Here is an 18,873-nt window from a genome sequence, read left to right as displayed (position 1 = left end):
TAGCGGGGTACTACTGCTATCAGACAAAGTAGCCTTCCGAACAGAGTCTTACAAGGAATAAAGAGGGACATTTCATGGTGATAAAGAAGTCAATTCATTAAGAAGATATCGTAACTCTAAATACACTACATACCTAATACCAGAGCTTCAAAATACATGAGGCAGAAAAAGATGGACCTGTTAAGCACAAGACTCAAAAAAAAATAAAGCATATAATTATGCCCAAGGATATGAACAATACCTCAATACATATTCCTTCCTGGGGTGTCAATAGAGTTGCTTCTATCTATTGAAATGTCTACGTGTGTACCAGTTGTAAAGTTCATTTCTAATTCTAGCTATATCTTCAGGTACATGATACAGCATTCCACCTGGTACACTCCTTGGTCATCACCCATATGCAGGTTCCTGGACAAAAAAGTTTGTTGGTTTGCATTTTGGTCTCAATGAGATGGCTCCCTGCTCCCCTCCTGCTAATTTCCTGATGACTCCTTGCTGGCTTCCCATCTGCAAGCCAATTACGCTTTGCCCAACTCTGACTAGATATGTAAAAGATACCAGAACAGTCTGAACTTCAGACTTTCTTCCATGCTCAAAAAACACATAAATTTCTGGAAAAATGTCATGTGTCTTTATGCTATAAGCTTGGATGCCTTTAATAAAGTGAATGGTGTCTCTGGGGCCAAAAATAAAAGAGGAACCTGAAAGGGGAAATAAATTCACAACTTTCAACACTCTTCTCTCAGTAATTGATAGAAATAGACAAAAGAAAAAAAATACATAGGACTTGAATGACACAATCAATGAAATGAACCTAAATGACATTTGTAAAACCCAACAATAGCAAAATACAGATTCTTTTTCAAGTACACAAGACAGTCATCATATATGCTAAACCGTAAAACAAGTCTAAATACATTTGAAGACACTAAGATCATAAAAAGTGTTTTCTGACCATAATGAAATTAAACTAGACACTAATGACAGAAAAATACCTGGAAAACCCCTCAAATATCTGAAAATTAAGCAGCTTACTTCTAAGTATCCTATGGGTAAAATAAGAACTCACAAGGGAAATTAGAAAACATTTTTAACTGAATGAAAATGAAAACCTATCAAAATTTGAGGGATGCAGCTAAAGCAGTGCTTAAAAGATTTTCAGCACTGAATATTTCTATTAAAATGAAAGGTCCAAAACTGTCATCATCTAATCTTTTACCTTAACAAACTAGAAAACTAAGAGCAAATTAAACCCAAAGTAAGCAAAACAGCAGAATCAATGAAACAGAAAAGAGAAAAATAAAAATCAAAGAAACCAAAAGATCAATCTTTGAAAAGGATAAATAAAAAGAGAGAACAAACCACACAATACCACATGATATAATCAAGATTTTAAGGTAAGGAATACATTTGCAGACAACTACTGAAATGAAAGATCACGTTGGCTGGAGTTATCATAGGAATTAGTCTCCAGCAAATAATATTCAGACAGGCAGAATGAAGGGACCCCAGGGTGAGGGAACAGCCTGAACCAAATCACAAAAGCAAAACTGAATATCTGGCTTGTGCTCAGGATGACACAACCAAGGCAACAAACCTACAGAAAGGAGAGCCAGGGGCCAGAATGGGCTACATCTGGGAGCAAAGCTTCGGCAGGACAACTCTGAGGCTTAGTAAGTTCTTAGTAAGGACATAGTAAGTTTTCTGACTTTATCTGGTCCTTGGAATCACAAGCTGCATGGCTTGTATCACAGAACACTCCAGTTCTGCTGCAGTTACTAGCGCTTTACTCCCAGAAGGGAATAAGTATGAATTCCCAGGGAGTATCACATTCCTTTAAGAATAGCAAAAGTTCCTGGGGATGAGGGGAGGCAAGAGGGAGAGTTACATCAAGTGACTCCATGTACTAGGTACCATGGTAAGAACTTCACACATATTAAGTCTTCATAAAAGAAACAAATTCAATTTACATAACTTGCCCATCATAGCACATGACCAACTTGGAAGGGAACGTGGGATAATAAAACTGATGTTAGGATGATGGGATTCTGGGTGTTTTCTGGGTTTTGTTAGTATTTAATTTGTTTTTACTGTAAATGAAAACATAACTGGTAGAAAAATTAATGGGGACTTTTACTGTATTCTTTTGAACCATGGTATCTTAGGCAACAAATTTTTTCCATTTAAAACTAAACATATGGCTGGGGCAGGGGCAGGCGAGATGAACAGACAGAGAACAGAGGATTTTCAGGGCAGTGAAAATACTTCATATGATATATTAACGATGGATATGTGTTCTTCACATTAGTCCACACCCTAGAATATATGCCACCAAGAATGAACCCTAAGGTAAATTAAGGACTTCAGGTGGTTGTGATGTGTCAATGTAGGTTCATCCTTGGTAAAAAATGTACCACTCTGGTGAGTGACGCTGATGATGGCAGAGGCTCTGCACGTGCGGGGGCAGGGATTACATGGGAAATCTGTGTCTTCCTCTCAATTTTATTACAAACCTAAAATTGCTCTAAAGAAACAATGTTTTCAAAAAAATAAAACAAAACAAAAGGTACAATGGAAGTCAAAACAAAACAAAAAAGAACAGAGAAATATACCAACTGCTGGGCAAAGATGTTCTTTTCCTCTGGCTTTAGACTTTAAGTCATCTACACATGCTCAAAGGGATTCCCGGGTGAGGGGGACAGAGAGAATGCTGTTTGTGGGAAGCCAGGGAACTCAGCAGGAAGGTGGCCTTATGGTCCTTCATGAGCTAAAGCTAAGTAGGCTGCACCCTGTAAGTCAGATGATCTAATGTAGTGCCTTTCTATTTTCCTTCTGTTAGTCCTGGCCCTTATCAAAGTCTTGTTTAAACGTTCCAGTCTTATTTCATAGCCACTACTAGGACTAAAGGCATCCTGGCTTCAAGCCTGGGCTAGTGCACGGCTAAATACATAAAGCAAGAATGGGGCAGTACCTAAAGTGGCAGCATCAGTAATGATTACAAGTCCTGGGGGGGATGGCGGGGGGGTGGGGGGTGGGGGAAATTGAGGGCAAGAATAGGGCCATAAGGTCCAGCCACCTCTAGCCCTACCGGAAGATTTTCCTTCTATTATCAACCTTGAAAGACTAAGAAATTTTACTAAAAGAACTGCTTTACCTTAACACACCTCAGGAAACAAATTCCAATATCGATTTATCTGATCATAATCTCTGAGTTCCCCCTAATCAATGAGAGCAAACGTTTATTACAAAATTTGTTGAATAAACAGCTTATTATAAAAATCATTTAACTGTCACAAAAGCCCTCTGAGCTAGCTAGCATATCAGTATCCCCATTTTATCAGTAAGGTAACTGAGGTGCAGAGTGGGTGGATGACTTAACGCAGATCCCAATAGTAATGTGGCAGAGCTATGACCGAACCCAGTTTGACTCCAGAACCCATTATTCTAAGGACTATATTAAACTGCCTCCCTGACCTCTGACATTCCTCCTTTACTCAGGCTCTTACCTTTCACACATCTATTCCTTTGATCCCTGCACTTTTTCCCAGGGCCACTAGCCTCTTCTGGTCTCTACCTTCTCTCCTCTCCCCATATCCAGGATTCCAACAGGGGTCAGCACCCTTGACTGCCCTGCATCCGAGCCCTTGGCACTCCACAACAGCCCTCGGGCAAAACCCCAATCCTAAACCAGCACTGCAATCTAGCCACCTTCTTCAGCCCGTCGCTGAGTGCTTGAGTAGCTGAGTGCTTCTGGGAAGAGCTCACACTCACTCATAGCTGTTTTCACTCTAAAACCCTCAGCACAGTTTCTTCAACAGTCAAATCACACCCTCACCACTGTGCTCAAGTGCAACACTCCATGCCCCTCACTCCAGCCCAGGTGAAGCTGACAAATGCAAGATTTGTTATAACCTCCTGCTAAACTTATCTACATTCACATCTAAGCAGACCTCTTTTCACTTGGTTCAGAGGATGCTTCCCTCCGCCTGCCCTTTATCCCTGCTGAGCCAACTCCGCTCCATCACTCGTCACACTTCCTGCTGCACTCTGAACCGCTACTGTCTCCCTCCTGTACACATACACTCCCATCACTCCCATTTAAAAATACCTGCCTTGACCTCTAGCTCCCTCTAGGTGGCGTCTGATGTCCCTGATCCTCCTCTTGCTCTGGCAAACTGACAGTCCTTGCCGTCTCCACTCCCTCACTTCCCATAAAGCCTCACCCACTGCAATCTGGCATCTACCCCCACTATTTCTGAAACAGCTCTTGCTAAGGTCACCAATGACGTCCTGACTGCCAAATCCAATGGACACTTGTCAGGCCTTATCTGACTGAAACACTCTTAGGCAACCGACACTGCTAAGTGCCCGTCCCAATTCCTGACAGGCCTGGCGCCCGTGGCCTGACACTCTCCCAGTCTGGCCACGCTGCTCAGTGTTCCCTATGGTTCCAAACTCATCCCTCTGCTCATCTCACTCCTTACACTTTTTCCAGATAATCTTGCTCACTCTTGAGCTTTCAACAATTATGTTGACAGACTCCTAAATCTACATCTGCAACCCAGACATCTTCTCCAAGCTTCAGATAGCAAAGTTCTCTCCACTTGGACATTCTATAGGAACCTCTAAGTTCCCCCTAACTGCTCTTACTTTCTCACCTCATTTCTCTCCCTGGAGCTTCAAACTCATAATGCTTTTCATCAAATCTAAGAGGTAGTACTGAGGAAGACAAAATACACACACACACACACACACACACACGTACGTATATATTTATCTTGGAATTGAAGAAACACAATATAAATGCCTGCTGGAAACTCTATCTGGATGTCCTCAGCAGTGACAAACTTTTTAGATCCTAAACTAAATCCATTTATCTTCTCTCCTAAACCTGTTCTTCTTCCTGTAGTCTTCCAGTTGATGGCACCAACATCCACCAAGTCACCCATACCAAAAACTAAATGTTATTTTGACTTTCTTTTCCTCTGGCATTTCACCAAAATGAAGCTCTGCTGACTTTACCTACTATTTACCAAATCTGTCCCCTCTCTGTACCTCTACACTCACTGCTCTCACCATTTCTATCCGGGCTTCAGCAGTAGTCCCCAAACCTCAACTTTCATCCTTCTCTTCTGAATCCATCCTCCCCACAGCTGCATGAGTGAACCACCTAACAGAAATCTGAAAAACTCACTCCCATGCTCAAGACCCTTATGGGATTCTTAACAAAGTGGGTAACGCCCTCCATGACCTAGCTCTTGCTTATCTACCAGCCTCCATCTCCTCCACAATTTTATTGCCATAAACCCCAAACTTTTTATGGCCCCACATATACCATGCTAGTTACCTCTTCATACTTCTGACTGAAAGAATGCCCTCCCTCACCTGCCTCTCACATGCTATTTCTTTCAGGAAGTCTTTCTTTCTTCCTCTCCCAGACTGCGCTAGATTCATGAACTAAAGGAATCTCACAAACTCCCAAAAAACAAAAGAGCTCTATAAACACATTGTACTGTAGTTCTCTTAACTATGCATCTGTCTCTCCAACTAGGCAGTGAGCTCTCAGAAAGCAGAGACTTTCTCTCACCTGCAGTGTGCATGTAATGCCTTGAACACAGTGACTATCAACAAACACCAATGGAATGAATGAGTTACACAATTCTTGTTATCTGACTCTAGGAGGATATAAACCAGCCTAAAAAAGACAAAACACTTTTTCCTCACACTATACTCCAAAAAAATGTATCATGAGGGATTTTAGGTAAGGAATATTAAGATAAAAAAAGTATCCTCGGGACTTCCCTGGTGGCACAGTGGTTAAGAATCTGCCGGCCAATGAAAGGGACACCGTTCGATCCCTCTTCTGGGAAGATCCCACATGCCGAGGGGCAACTAAACCTGTGCGCCACAACTACTGAGCCTGCACTCTATATAGTCCAAAGAGAAGCCCGCACAACAAAGAGTAGCCCCCACTACAGAGTAGCCCCCACTCGCCACAGCTAGAGACAGCACGTGTGCAGCAATGAAGCCAATGTAGAAAATGAATAAATTTATTAAAAAAAAAGTATCCTTAACAGAACTATTACTAAAAAATTGACAGCCTTCTTTATATGTTGCATATTTAAAGGGATATGAAGGCCAGAGGAGAGAAAATGTTATTGCTAAGAGTTACTCTAAGAGAAAGTAGGATGAGGTGATTTTTTTTTAATCCATTGAGGCATTTTATTTCTATGTATTACATTCTAGAAAAAAAAACCTAGGATTGCCCCCCATGTGGTTTCATGTCTTGCTTCTTTGCGGTCCACGATGCCAGATGGAGTTCTCAGTACAACAAAACCAAACTGATGGAGCAACAGCAGAATATTCTGCCATTTTTCTAGATCTTTGGGTCACACAGCAAATATGGGGCTGATTACATCATGACACTTGTTTAACCTGCCTGTGAAGTTCACAATTTGCCCGCTCCATGATCATCAATGATTTCAAATTCACCAGTGTAACTCTGCTTCATCATCACAGTTAGAAACTGGACGATGACTCTGGAACACAACCTAATAAGAATCTGGCATTTCCCTCTCTTTTTGGCATTACTGCTCTTGAGAGCATCAGCCAGGACATTCATGTGCATCATTAGTGGAACGGGAAGAGAACAGAAAGAGCAAGGTGACTTTTTAAACCTTGCAAAAACGTAAGCGCACACAGTTAACAAATCCTCGGATTACTCTTTCTCAATTCCAACTGCCTTCTGCTGGGCCTCTGGAAGCAACTGAGGAAGAAAATAAACACTGCTTTTTTAACACACACGCTGTTACTGGTCAAAAGATGAACTGTATGACCTGGATAACAAGCCCAGGGAAGATGCAAAAATGGTGATTTTTGTTCAAATTTAAAAATGCAACTTCTACTCTTACCTTAGTTTAGAATTAACCACAACTACACAGAAGAAAGCTACAGAATTCCTTCAGGGAATTCTCAGGAAACAACTGCGAGGTGATTTGACACTCTAAGCTCTTGTACCGTAAAGCATGGGGACTGGTACACTGAGCACAGTTGGGAAGAAAGGAGAGAGCGCAAAGCAGGGAAGAGGTGAAAGGGATGTGAGAGGGAGAGAGGACACAACTGCCATATGTACCTTGGTGAAGGTGGTGGAGCCAGAGGCCATCAGAATTTGACGCACGCGGTTGTGGAAGCGCTGCATTGACTCATCATCCACACGCAGGAAACATTGAGCTGTCCGCTCCTTAGTAACCTAAACCACAAGGTCAAGGTTAACTCTCTGGAACAACCACAAGAACAAGAACCCACGCTGAGCACCACTAAACTCTACCCTCCGAACAAGGCTCAACTGACTGATGATGGAAAGCTGTGCAGTGTTCCTCACCCCCACCTCCCTGGGAGGTACAGTGGTGGTAATGTTACTCCTACCCTCCCTCCCGGGCTGTACCTCATTCTGTAGGTTCCAGACCCCATCCTTGTGGGTGAACTCCTCATAGCTGGTGCGGCATTTAGGCAGGATGCGGCACTCAAAACCACACATGTTGAACAGCAGGTTGGGGTTGTCCTTACTGTACACAGACACGAAGCTGTTCTCCCACTGAACTGTAGTCACTGAGCGTGGCAGACGGTTCTTGATGTCCCAGAACACTGCCCGACCTCTGCCCACAGAGAACACAGGGTCACATCAGTCTCCTGGAAGGAACTTCCCTTCAAAGGCCAGACTGATGACATCCTGACGAAGTACCCCCTCTCACCCAGGACACCACCTCATAAATTCCCTCTAACTGTCCTCTGGGTCCCTCAGATCGACATCCTCCCAGCTCCCATGGCCCCAACTTAGACTCACAAGTTGACATCATGCTTCATCAGGCGCATGCGGGCGTCTCGGGGCCAGCACTTCTTGTTGTTATAGCCAACGATGTTTTCATTGTTGGGGTCAGGGTGCTCTGTCAGGTAACGCTGGATCAGGTCCCGAGCCTCATCTGCTGTGAACCTGTACCAGACAAGGTGTGTTGCTGAGGCCCGAGTACACTGGGATCTCATGAGCCCTACAGCTCCACAGATGAAGGCCACCCCCGGCCCCCACCCTACTCCCAGGACTTCATCCCATTTTAGAGCCCCAACCCAGCAGCATGTCAACTAAGATACAACAGCTGCTTCCACAAGCTGGACATATACCTCAACACCCTGCAAGGGTAAAAATCCAGGCAAGCGCTCACCTGAAGAAAATATGGATGCGATCAATGTATCTGCAGAAGAGACGGATGGGGTGGGCAGCCTCAGTGGCTATGTCTTGGAAACTGAGAAAATCGTTTGGCATCTGAGGGGGCCCAGCCATCTCACTGGCCCGGTGCAATCCCAACACAAGCAAATCCATCACCAGGCCATAGTACTGTACGATGAATGAGGCAAACTGCAGGCCTCTGATGATCCCGTATGAATTTGTATGGTTCATGTCCTAGAAAGAAAGACAACTCAACCGTGGCCAACTCCCAGGCTTCTCAGGGCCCATCCTCTTTTGCCCTCCCCTCAGCAAATCCCAACTCAGTAGGCCAACCACCCCCCCCCCAATTCTTTGCCACCCTGCCCCCAGGACACACCTTGTAGTTGATGACGACGTTGTTCTTGGCTGTCATGTAGTCGGCTATGTTGTGGTCTACAATGAGGCGCAGCAGCCGATTAAGCAGGGTCAGGTCGATCTTCTCATACATCTTCTCAAATCGTGACTCCAGCATGACGTTGCACTCGCCCTCACTTGTCTCCCACACGTCCTGCAGGTTGTTGATGCCTGAGGAGTAGGAAACACAGGTCTCCAGCAGCTGAGAAATCCCCTCTCAGGGCTAGTGCCTACGGTAGCTATCCTATTCACAACCCGATCACACAACCACTCTACTCAGTCACCGGGATTGCTAAGAGTCAGCTCTGCTCAGTGGAACACCAATACCATTTCCTTGGTACCATGCACAGAGAAACTATGCTGCGTGCCTGAGAATTTTAATGTGGACCTTAACATATCTTCCTTCCTCAGGGGCAATCCCAGCAAAGTTTTACCTTGGCACCACTTGTAAACAAGCAGAGGTGGTGGTTCTGTGTCAGCAGGCTTGATCCAGGGTGGGAAAAGGCGGCGCTTGTCAGCTTCATACCACAGGTACTGGTCCAAGTAGGCATCAGTTATCTTCTCCAGCGGCTCCACATCATACACTGGCACCAGGTGGCTATAGAGATCCATGAACTCAATGCCCACCTGTGGGACAAGGAAGCTGGCTTACATCAACCCACCAATCATCTGAGGCAACCTGCCACCCTGGGAGCCGTGAATGAACAACAAAGCCAAAGGAAAATGTGGGGGGCATCTCACTCACTTCTTTGAAGGCTCTCTGTGTGAGGAGGTGACGCTTGATGCGGGACAATGCCTCATGGGGGTTGTCATAGGCTTGCTCGATCAGACCTAGCTCCTCCCTCTGAGATTGGTTTAACCGAGACTTCACACTGACAAGGCAAAAGGAAAGGTAAATGGGAAAACCAAGAGGAAGCTATCTCCAGAAAGGACTGAGGCTAAGCCTTGTCTCTTCGGACTCTGACGATGATACCATTCTCTCCTCATCATGTCCCCACAGGAAATCTGTCTACTCTACTCTACTCTACTCACCTGTACGCTTCCTTGAGCCGCTCCAAGGCCAAGATGAGCAACTTGGTGTCGTGCTTGTAGGAGAGTGGGGGGAATGGGATGGGTGAGAACCTACGGCTCTCCAGCCAATGCACGGTGGTGGTATACACTGCCACTGCTTCCTCTGCTGTGATGTAAGGCCCGTCCTGAAAGGTGGACATGAGAATTAGCTTCCCACCGTAGCCCCATCCCACCAGGGCAAGGCACGGTCCCAACTTCGCAGTCCACCCTCCTGCCCAGCCCAGCCTACTCTGCCCAACCTTTAGGTAGTTGTGCTGCCGTTCTTGTTCTGCCTTCAGGTAGAGCCGAGTGAGGCGGCCCAGGTTCTTTTTGCAAACAGTCTTGTCTACAGTGGCCCCACGGCGGATCCGTTCTCGGTTGTAGTGGGCAGTGTTGGTCCACCAGTCAGCCTTGGCCTTCACGTATCGAAGGATCATATTCTCTATAGGTGTTGGCAAACCAGGGACCTGAAAGTGCAAAAGGCACAATGAGAAAGTGATGGGAGCCACACGGCCCAAGATAGGCTGGGAGTGGTAATCCTGACCCCAGGAAGATGATGTCCCTGCCTCCTCGGAGCTGGGGAGACACCCACCTTCCAGGGAATGTTGGCCTTCCAGCAGCGCCAGGCCTCACTGAGGTGCTGCAGGATTGTCCGGGCCTTGTTCTGTTTGATCCCCTCAGGCATCATGTCCAGAATGTCATGCATCACAGCTGCCCGAAGCTCAAGGTCAAAATGGGACTCCACTCTCTGCTTTGTTACAGTCTTTGCCACCCCCTTTGAGTGTCGGCCTAGAAGTGAAAGTGAGAAAAAGCAAGATTTGTTGCTCCTAACAAGAGTCTCTACCATCATGCTATTGCTTTACCATGGTTACGATGAAATCAGTAAGTGTAAACAAAGCCCAGCACATGTAAGACAAGTTACATCAGATATTCACAACTCTGCTTCTGAGGAATTTCCATCCTGTAAATGCTGGACAGCCTCAAGGCCGCTGAGTGACGCCCAAGACACAGAACACTAGGTCAGACTCACTGGAGACTGGATGTTAGAGGCAATCCAACAGAAAGGGATTCTCAGTCTCAAACAAGGACCAAAGACAGAACAGGAACACACATGATCTACCCTTGAAGCGATAATGGGAGAAGTTGGACACGCAGAAAACCACTTACCTTCGAACTGCCGGGCCAGGAGGTTGCCCAGCCATCGCTCCAGCAAAGGGGTGATGCCACGCATGAAAAACAGCCAGACCCGCCAGCCAGCAGCCCAGAAGCCACAGCCAGGGCCCTTCCCTACAGGGCCCTAGGATTCCAAGCAGAAGTCACGAATACAAGTTAACAATGCATTCAGACAACAATAGAAAATGGGCCAGAGATGGGGCAAGAAGCACATGTATGGTAGTGATGGGCGAAAAAAGGGAAAACTCTGAGATCTCCATATCCAAAATGAAGTGAGGAAACCAGTAACTGAGATTCTCTATTTAGACCTAAAATTGGGCTTTGGGGGGGGAAGTGCTAAGATTCACAAGATGAGGGCAGTAACGAAACACTCAGAGCCTCTCCAAACAGGTCCCTGGAAAGAGCCCTGACTTGATGTAAAAATGAAGATGGGTCTGAGAATATGACCAGATGAGGGCAGGGTCCTACCGTGTTGAAGCGGTAATAGATGAGATGCTTCAGGTCCTTGCACATGCGGATCTGCCGCATCAGCTTATATTTATACCGGTACATGCCCGTCAGCTGCCCCACATGGGCAAAGATATACTGCAACCCATCTGCCAGCTGCAACACAAGTGCACCATCAGGCTTGAAGCTAGAGCCAGCTCCACCATTAGCCCAGGCTTCACTCAGCTTCCCCACCTGGAACAGGCACTGGGGACTCCTAGCCTCACCTGGAAGGCATCCACATTGCCCAACCGATACTGCACATGACTGTCCACCACCAGCTTCGTTAAACGCAGTACTTCTCGACACAGATGGAAAGCATTCCCAAAACGAGATTTCTTTCTTTCCTGGAAAAGAGGCCAAGAACAGAAACAACATTAGTCAGCAACAGTCTGGACTGGATGCATGCCTTCCTTAGAGGCCAGAGCAACATCAGTCCATCCCTCAGCCCAGGAGACCCTTAAGGTCCAATGCAGGTACCTTGGTGGTGAGTGTCTTGACAGGCTTGAGGTTGAAGTTGTAATCCAGGTGCAGATAGTTGAGGTTTTTACGGTGAATGAGAAGGTTGAGCATGTTATAGCCCTGGCGGCAAACCTGCAGCCCCACCTCCACCCAGTCCAGCTTTGTAGACTGAAAAAATTTGGTGGCTTTGAAGGAGCGGAACAGATATCTGGGGTGGAATAAGGAGTAAGAGTTAGCCTCCTGATTATCTTTGGAACAGAAGTCACCTGAGTAGGGGCCCTAGGGCGCCTCACCTCTTCTTTTGGGCTTTAGGGGGCCGGTGCTTCAGGGCATTCAGCACATAGTACTTAAGCAGCTTCTGGTAGGAGACCCTCACTTTCACAGGCTGCCCAGCAGGACAATGCTCCCGATACCTGAAGAAACGAGCCCATTAGAGCCTGGCCCGTGTCTCCTTCCAGCCACTCTGCTAAAGGCTGTGCACCCGCCCAGCTGGAGGCTTCTCCCCATACATCCCCTACCCCCGTCAGGTGGAAGTCTCACCAGTTCTTGACAAGGGGGATGTCTAGGGCCCGGCGGGTGCGACCAGAGCGCAGGTTGAAGGGCCGTGGGGCCCAGAGCAGGGCAATGCCATTGGCTGTGTTGTCTGTGTAGAGGGGTGTGTCCTTCAGGAAGGGCTCCACAAACTCTGGGAGCTCGAACTCCTCATCATCATCTGGCAATGGTTCCTGGCTCTGAAAGAAGAACCCCCAAGGGTTTAGCTCCTGCTGAACTGAGCAGAGACTACGAATCAGAGAGAAACTCTCTGGGGCCAAGCACAGTGGCTACATATGCCATGGAAACTGGGCTGCCTGAGAAGAGAAGCCCTGAAGGGCCAGGGCAAAGGGGGCCAAGGGAGCCGAGAACAAGGCAGGGCCAACCAGGAAAGTAGGCAGCACTCCTCACAGCCCAACTGGCTCACCACCAAAGGCCTCCCAGAGGACCCCCCAATACCAGGAAGAGGTAAACACTGCAATCACCTCCTGTCCAAGCTCCAAAAACTGGGCTTGGGGAAGGAGATCTGTTCATGTTAAGAACATGATGGCACATGGATCAACATCAAAAACATTACACTAAGTGTCAGCCCCAGCCACAAAAGACCACATACTGTATGATTCACGCACATGAAGTGTCCAAAGTAGGCAAGTCTATAGAGACAGTAAGCAGATTAGTAGTTGCCTAGGCAAAGAAGGTTCAAGGGAAATAGATAGAGTGACTACTGATGAGTATGCAGTTTCTCTATGAGGAAATGAAATAACTGTGGTGACTGTTGTACAACTCTGTGAATAAAGTAAAAACCACTGAATTATACACTTTAAAATGGGTGAATTGTGTGGTAGTGAATTATAGCTCAATAAAAGGATTTTAAAAAAAAGAACGCACTGGAAACAGACCAGAGTAAGACTATATAGAGTCACAGAGAAGAAATAATAAAGCCCAGGTGGCTGATCACAGAAACCAAGACAATAACTTGGTCTGAGCCAAGTGCCAAACTCTCAAATTAGCTGACAGCTCGAGGGGAACACCTAAGGATGGGAAACATGTCTCCCTCTAGCTGAATTTCTATCTAGTAATGCTCTGCCTGGTCAGGAAATTTCTCCTGAAGAGCTGAGGACAAATGTCCTCTCCTCTCACCTTGACAGAGTGTCTGTGGGAAATTGGGTTGATCAAAGGATCAAAGTAGAAAGCTGGCAAATCAGGATCCTCGGTTTTGATGAACACAACATTAGGAGTATGGTACCTGAAATGAAAGAAGAGTCAACCACGGTTCTCCTGCCCTGGTCCAACCTGAACGCCAGCCTCTCCTCTCCCCCAGCGGGGCTCTAGGTCTCTCACCAGGTGAGGTGAACATGGTGAGGAAGGTTGTTGTACAGGTAAGGAAAAGCAATCTTGTACTCAGTGCGAATAGGCTGCCGGATGATGATCTTGTTAATGTCGTTGAACTCATTCCAGTCTTCATCCCTCGGGCACAAAATCAAGGATGAGCACACTAGTTGGGCAATTTGGAAACTAGAATGGGATCTTCAGGATCAAGATTTGATTTTATTTAACCCAAGCGGCCTAAAATCTCTACTCCCTCCAACTTACTGTAGGTTGATGTCTCGGACAAGAGGCTCAAATTTGGGGCCTCCAGGAATGGCCATGTTGAGTGCCTTGGAGGTAAAAAAGGCCTTCAGATCAAACAGATAGAAGTAATTGTCATCTACCAAGTCTGTCAGGAGCTGATTGGCCAGGCGGTAGAGAGTGGACATCATAGGCAGTGTGAACTGCCAGCGTTGGTAAGTGGAACCATTCACATACCTAGGGAAAAAAGAGAGACCCATGATAGGCAGCCAAGCCGTACTACCTATTTGCTCTCCCAGGACCCCTTCTGGAGTTCCAAAACCCTCACAGGAGTGGTAACTCCAATCACCACTCACTTCCGGCTATCCCTCAATGGCTGGTGGTCATAGAACCAGTCCAACACAGGGGCATCCTCCTCAGGGTCCAGCTCTAACTGAATGGCCTCCAGTGGCTCAACATCTAGGATGTTGTCAGCATAGTCCAAAGGCGGCTCCTCATCATCAAAAGGGGGGAAACGCATCCTCTTGAAATGCCTCCTATCTCTTTTTTCTCGACGCATCATAATCCACATTGACCTGGAAGTCAACAATGTCATGGAACAGTTTCCATCCACCGCCCCCGCAACTACCACCACCACACACCATATTCCAGCCCTTCTCACCCCCACTGGGAGATGTAGACAGGCTCAATGACCCAGGGAATCTCATTGACAAAGGAAATGGCTCCAGTGATGTGGTACAGCACAGGCACATCCCGAATCTGCTCCCAAGGCATAGGCATGTTCTCCAGGAGCTTGAGGACTGCATGGGGCATGTACTTTAGGGCACTGCAACAACAGGAAGGGAGATGATTAGAAATGACAAGCTAGGAACTTCCCTAGTGGTCCAGTGCTTAAGACTCCACACTTCCACTGCAGGGGGCACAGGTTCGATCCCTGGTCAGGGAATGAAGATTCTGTATGCACAGCCAAAAAAACAAAAACAAAAAAACAAAAAAAGAAATGTCAAAGTATTCTGCTACCTGTGCCATGCAGAGAAGTCACAAAGTATCCCAGTATCACATTCCACAGAAATCCTGCTTACAGTCCAAACTCTCAAACGTAGTACACAGGCCCTCCAGGACCAGGAACTTTGCCTCCCCACTTCTAACTGTGCCACTTTTCTTCTTAAACTTCACTGTCCACAATACTGGGCTTCAATCCCTCTAAGTCAACAGCTGTCCCCCTAAAGACAACTTTTAGAGTATTTCACATTCTATTCTCTCTCTACCTTTCCATAGATAATAATAAAATATTCACCACACTTTATTTTAACCATTTGTCTCATGTCTATTATGTCACTAGGCTGTAAGCTCCAGAAAGGCCATTATTTCCTGTTCAGGGCTATATCCTCAGCACATAGTACAGTTCTAAAAAATATATATACATATGTTTTTTTGAAATAAAATTTCCATGGCTGTCTTAGGTTGGTTCAGTAAGTGGTTGACATTTTTGTGCAAAAATGGAAAAGGGATCTGCTAAGGTATTTGTACCTGTACTCATATACCTTGGGGACACAAGAAAACAAGAGTACAGAGACTTGAGGAGTTAACTATCCCCCAAACTTGAAGATTCTGGGCACTTAGAAGTTATAGGAAATAAGAATGTACAGGTCTCCTGCTCTGGGGTTTAACCCACTCAAAGGTAGAGATACCTTATCATAGCACCAAGAAGACAAATTAAAACCTCCAGTCCCAGATCAGGAAAACAAACCAGGGCAATAAAGCGCATAACTGAGGGACTTCCCTGGTGGCACAGTGGTTAAGAATCTGCCTGCCAATACAGGGGACACAAGTTCGATCCCTGGTCTGGGAAGATCCCACATATCGCAAGCAACTAAGCCCATGCGCCACAACTACTGAGCCCATGCGCTCTAGGGCCCACGGGCTGCATCTACTGAAGCCCTCACGCCTATAGCCCAGGCTCCGCAACAAGAAAAGCCACTGCAATGAGAAGCCCTCGCACCGCAAGAGCAGCCCCCAGCTCGCATGAACTAGAGAAAGCCTGCATGCAGCAACAAAGACCCAACCCAGCCAAATAAACAAATAAATAAAAGACCATAATCAAGAACCCTCCTACACTGTTGGTGGTAATGTAAATTGGTACAGCCACTATGGAGAACAGTATGGGAGTTCCTTAAAAAACTAAAAATAGAGCTACCATATGATCCAGCAATCTCACTCCTGGATATAATCCAGAGAAAACTATAATTCGAAAAGATATATGCACTCCAATGTGCACAGCAGCACTATTTACAATAACCAGGCCATGGAAGCAACCTAAATGTCCATCGACAGATGAATGGATAAAGAAGATGTGGTACATATATACAATGGAATTTACTCAGCCATAAAAAATAATGCCATTTGCAGTAACATGGATGGACCTAGAGATTGTCATACCGAGTGAAGCTAGACAAAGAAAACAAATATCCTATGATACAGTTTATACGTATAATCTTAAAAAAAAAAGGTACAAATGAACTTATTTACAAAACAGAAACAGAGTCACAGATGTAGAAAACAAGTTTATGGTTACCAAGGAGGAATAGGGGAGGGATAAACTGGGAAACTGGAACTGACATATACACAATACCACATACAAAATAGATAACTAATAACAATCTACTCTATAGCACAAGGAAAGCTCTACTCAATACTCTGTAATGACCTATATGGGAAAAGAATCTAAAAAAGAATGGATACATGTATACGTGTAACTGATTCACTTTGCTGTACAACAGAAACGAATACATTGTAAATCAACTACATTCCAATAAAATTTTTTTTAAAAAAGAGCAAAACCTGAAGATCTGGAAATTATGACAGAATTCTAGTTTTCTCCCTTCTTTGATAACCACCCAGATGAGCTGTCACAGAACATTCAAGTCCCAAAACGATAGAGCAGCTGTCCAGGGCTGAAACGTAAGAGACGGGGAGATGGGAAAAGGGCCAAACTCCAAATGAAATGCTTCCAGGATGCTCCTTACCCCAAGTACACCCTTTTGTCATGGCGAAACTTCCTGTTGGTCATGTCTCCATGGTCTCGAATGATCTTCCTGACATGTTCTGGAGGCATGTCTTCCTTCTGGGCATCCACAAATCCAAACTTCCGCTTTTCCGCATAGCGCTTGGCCTGCAATTGCTGCCATTTTCGGGCTACCAAGACACCTCGGTTTCAAGAACTGCACACCCTTAGCCTACCACTCCCAGCTCTTGCCCCAGGGTAAGCTCCTGTCAGGATGTATAACAGAGAGCAAGCACCCAGCGGAAGCACTCCCTGCCAATTCTCTTGTCAACTCGCTCCGCTTTATTATTATTTTTTTAACACGTTTATCATTGCCTGGCATTTCTGTTACAACACAAAAGTTTTTTGTTTTTACTGTCTGTCTCCCTCACTACAACTTAAACCCGTAAGGGAAGGGGTTTTGTCTGCAACGCTACTGTATCCCCCACTTTCTGGATCAGGGCCTGCAAATAACAGACGCTTTTACCTTTCTTTAAATAGACGGCTTTAGAGACTTGATTAAATGAAAAAATAAATAAACGGAGGCCAATAAGCGCACAAACACCTCATGTTTGGACACTTGCCAAAACCAGGAAACTGTGCAAACCCGCTGCGCGCACGCGCACACCCGCCCCCAGGCGCCGCTCCCACACGCTCCCTTCACCTTTCTCCTGAAGCTTCTCCTCCGACATGTAGTCTGGCAGCGGGGCTAGAGGGCCGGGCACCGGGTTACCCGGCCCTCGGTAAGGAAATACTCCGGCCATGCCCGGAGAATCTGGGGAGCAGCGGAAGAAAAAAAATTAACGAGAGACAGGGCCCGGGCCCGCAAGGGGGGGGCCGCAGGAAGGCGCCGAAACCCCCGCCCTGCGGTCCCGCCTGGCTCAAAGGGCGCCCAGCCCGGCCTGATCCTTCCGGCCGCTCAGCCAGACCCCGACCGCGCCTCCCGCGGCCCGGCCCTTAAAGCTCGCCACGCACCCCTACAGCCCTTCACACAGACAGCCGCTTCCCTGCAGGGCAATGGCGGCAAGCCTACGTCCGCTCCGCGTTCCCAAAGCTAGGAAGTGCGCAACCTGGGTTCAGCAGTTGATCCAATAGGCGCCGACGTGCTCAGACAGATTAGAGAGCCCACCAATTAGAGTTGCAATTCGGGCCGGAGGGGGCGGGTCCACGGACGGAAGTATTTGGACGCGAGGGGGTGTGGTCGGAATAGACGCAAGCCCCGCCTTCCGCGTTCCTGGAGCTGTCTCTGGGGCCTCGGCAGCAACGGGCTTCGGCAGCAACTGGCCTCGGAGCGGTGGAAACCCAAGCTTACAGAGTTTTAATAAATTTGTCGAGATTTGCACGTTGTTCTGTATCTTGTCTCATGTATGTAGACTTGAGGTGCAGTACTGGCTCCGAGTCAGTGAGTCTTTTGTTCTTGCATTCATTCACTAATTCAGCTATCATTTATTGAATGCCCACTGTTGTATTGGGGTTGGGGGAAGGGGGGTGAATAGGGGAGCGGGCGGGGGGCGAGGGGCGTGGGAGGGAGAAGCCAACCTCAAGGAACTCATCAAGTAACCGGGAGGGTAGGCAAGAAACCAGGCTCTCACAATGCCCTGTGATGGGAATTTGGGGGCAGGGCATATAACCCTGCCTATTATGTCAAGGAGGAGTTAGGCAATGAACCTACGAAAATAGAAGAGGTCTTGGAGGACAGCATTGCCGGGTGTTTTTTTCCCCCCTCCTTCTCTATTCCTGTTTTCTGTCTTTGGCAACGGTGACCCTATGAAGTGTATAATGAGTACCCTATAAATGCTTCTTGCCTCCTTCAGGCTCTGTCTACCTCTTGCTGCTTAAATTGCCCTCCGGCTTCTGCCTTCCTTGTTTTACTTTCCATCCCTCTTGCTCCATTTTCTGGTAACAACTTTGAATCTGACCTAACAGATAAGTTTGTTTGAACTCA

The 18,873-nt window shown here is 46.6% G+C and overlaps 1 protein-coding gene and 1 pseudogene across 1 annotated transcript in view; both read right to left on the bottom strand.

Moving 5' to 3' along the window:
• The window catches only part of PRPF8 (pre-mRNA processing factor 8), a 31,836-nt gene extending 13,865 nt beyond the window's left edge, over window positions 1-17,971 (bottom strand). The window contains exons 1-24 of the mRNA XM_057714967.1: window positions 17,904-17,971; window positions 17,593-17,703; window positions 16,912-17,080; window positions 14,547-14,711; window positions 14,242-14,460; window positions 13,910-14,122; window positions 13,658-13,783; window positions 13,457-13,562; window positions 12,326-12,516; window positions 12,079-12,198; window positions 11,804-11,993; window positions 11,551-11,670; window positions 11,306-11,440; window positions 10,832-10,961; window positions 10,257-10,453; window positions 9,925-10,131; window positions 9,647-9,810; window positions 9,360-9,486; window positions 9,049-9,241; window positions 8,598-8,785; window positions 8,217-8,455; window positions 7,844-7,990; window positions 7,445-7,655; window positions 7,133-7,249 (exon numbers count right to left, since the gene is read on the bottom strand). Coding sequence (XP_057570950.1) covers window positions 7,133-7,249; window positions 7,445-7,655; window positions 7,844-7,990; window positions 8,217-8,455; window positions 8,598-8,785; window positions 9,049-9,241; window positions 9,360-9,486; window positions 9,647-9,810; window positions 9,925-10,131; window positions 10,257-10,453; window positions 10,832-10,961; window positions 11,306-11,440; window positions 11,551-11,670; window positions 11,804-11,993; window positions 12,079-12,198; window positions 12,326-12,516; window positions 13,457-13,562; window positions 13,658-13,783; window positions 13,910-14,122; window positions 14,242-14,460; window positions 14,547-14,711; window positions 16,912-17,080; window positions 17,593-17,692 — 3,774 coding nt within the window. The 5' untranslated portion in view covers window positions 17,693-17,703; window positions 17,904-17,971. The remainder of the gene's footprint in view (window positions 1-7,132; window positions 7,250-7,444; window positions 7,656-7,843; window positions 7,991-8,216; window positions 8,456-8,597; window positions 8,786-9,048; window positions 9,242-9,359; window positions 9,487-9,646; window positions 9,811-9,924; window positions 10,132-10,256; window positions 10,454-10,831; window positions 10,962-11,305; window positions 11,441-11,550; window positions 11,671-11,803; window positions 11,994-12,078; window positions 12,199-12,325; window positions 12,517-13,456; window positions 13,563-13,657; window positions 13,784-13,909; window positions 14,123-14,241; window positions 14,461-14,546; window positions 14,712-16,911; window positions 17,081-17,592; window positions 17,704-17,903) is intronic.
• On the bottom strand, window positions 6,121-6,631 carry LOC130840014 (40S ribosomal protein S15a-like; annotated as a pseudogene).
• Window positions 17,972-18,873: the final 902 nt, after the last annotated feature.

This window comes from Hippopotamus amphibius, chromosome 17 (genome assembly GCF_030028045.1).
Source record: "Hippopotamus amphibius kiboko isolate mHipAmp2 chromosome 17, mHipAmp2.hap2, whole genome shotgun sequence".
Lineage (NCBI taxonomy): Eukaryota > Metazoa > Chordata > Mammalia > Artiodactyla > Hippopotamidae > Hippopotamus > Hippopotamus amphibius.
Note: the sequence above shows the minus strand (reverse complement) of the source record. Positions and strands in the feature narration are given on the sequence as shown.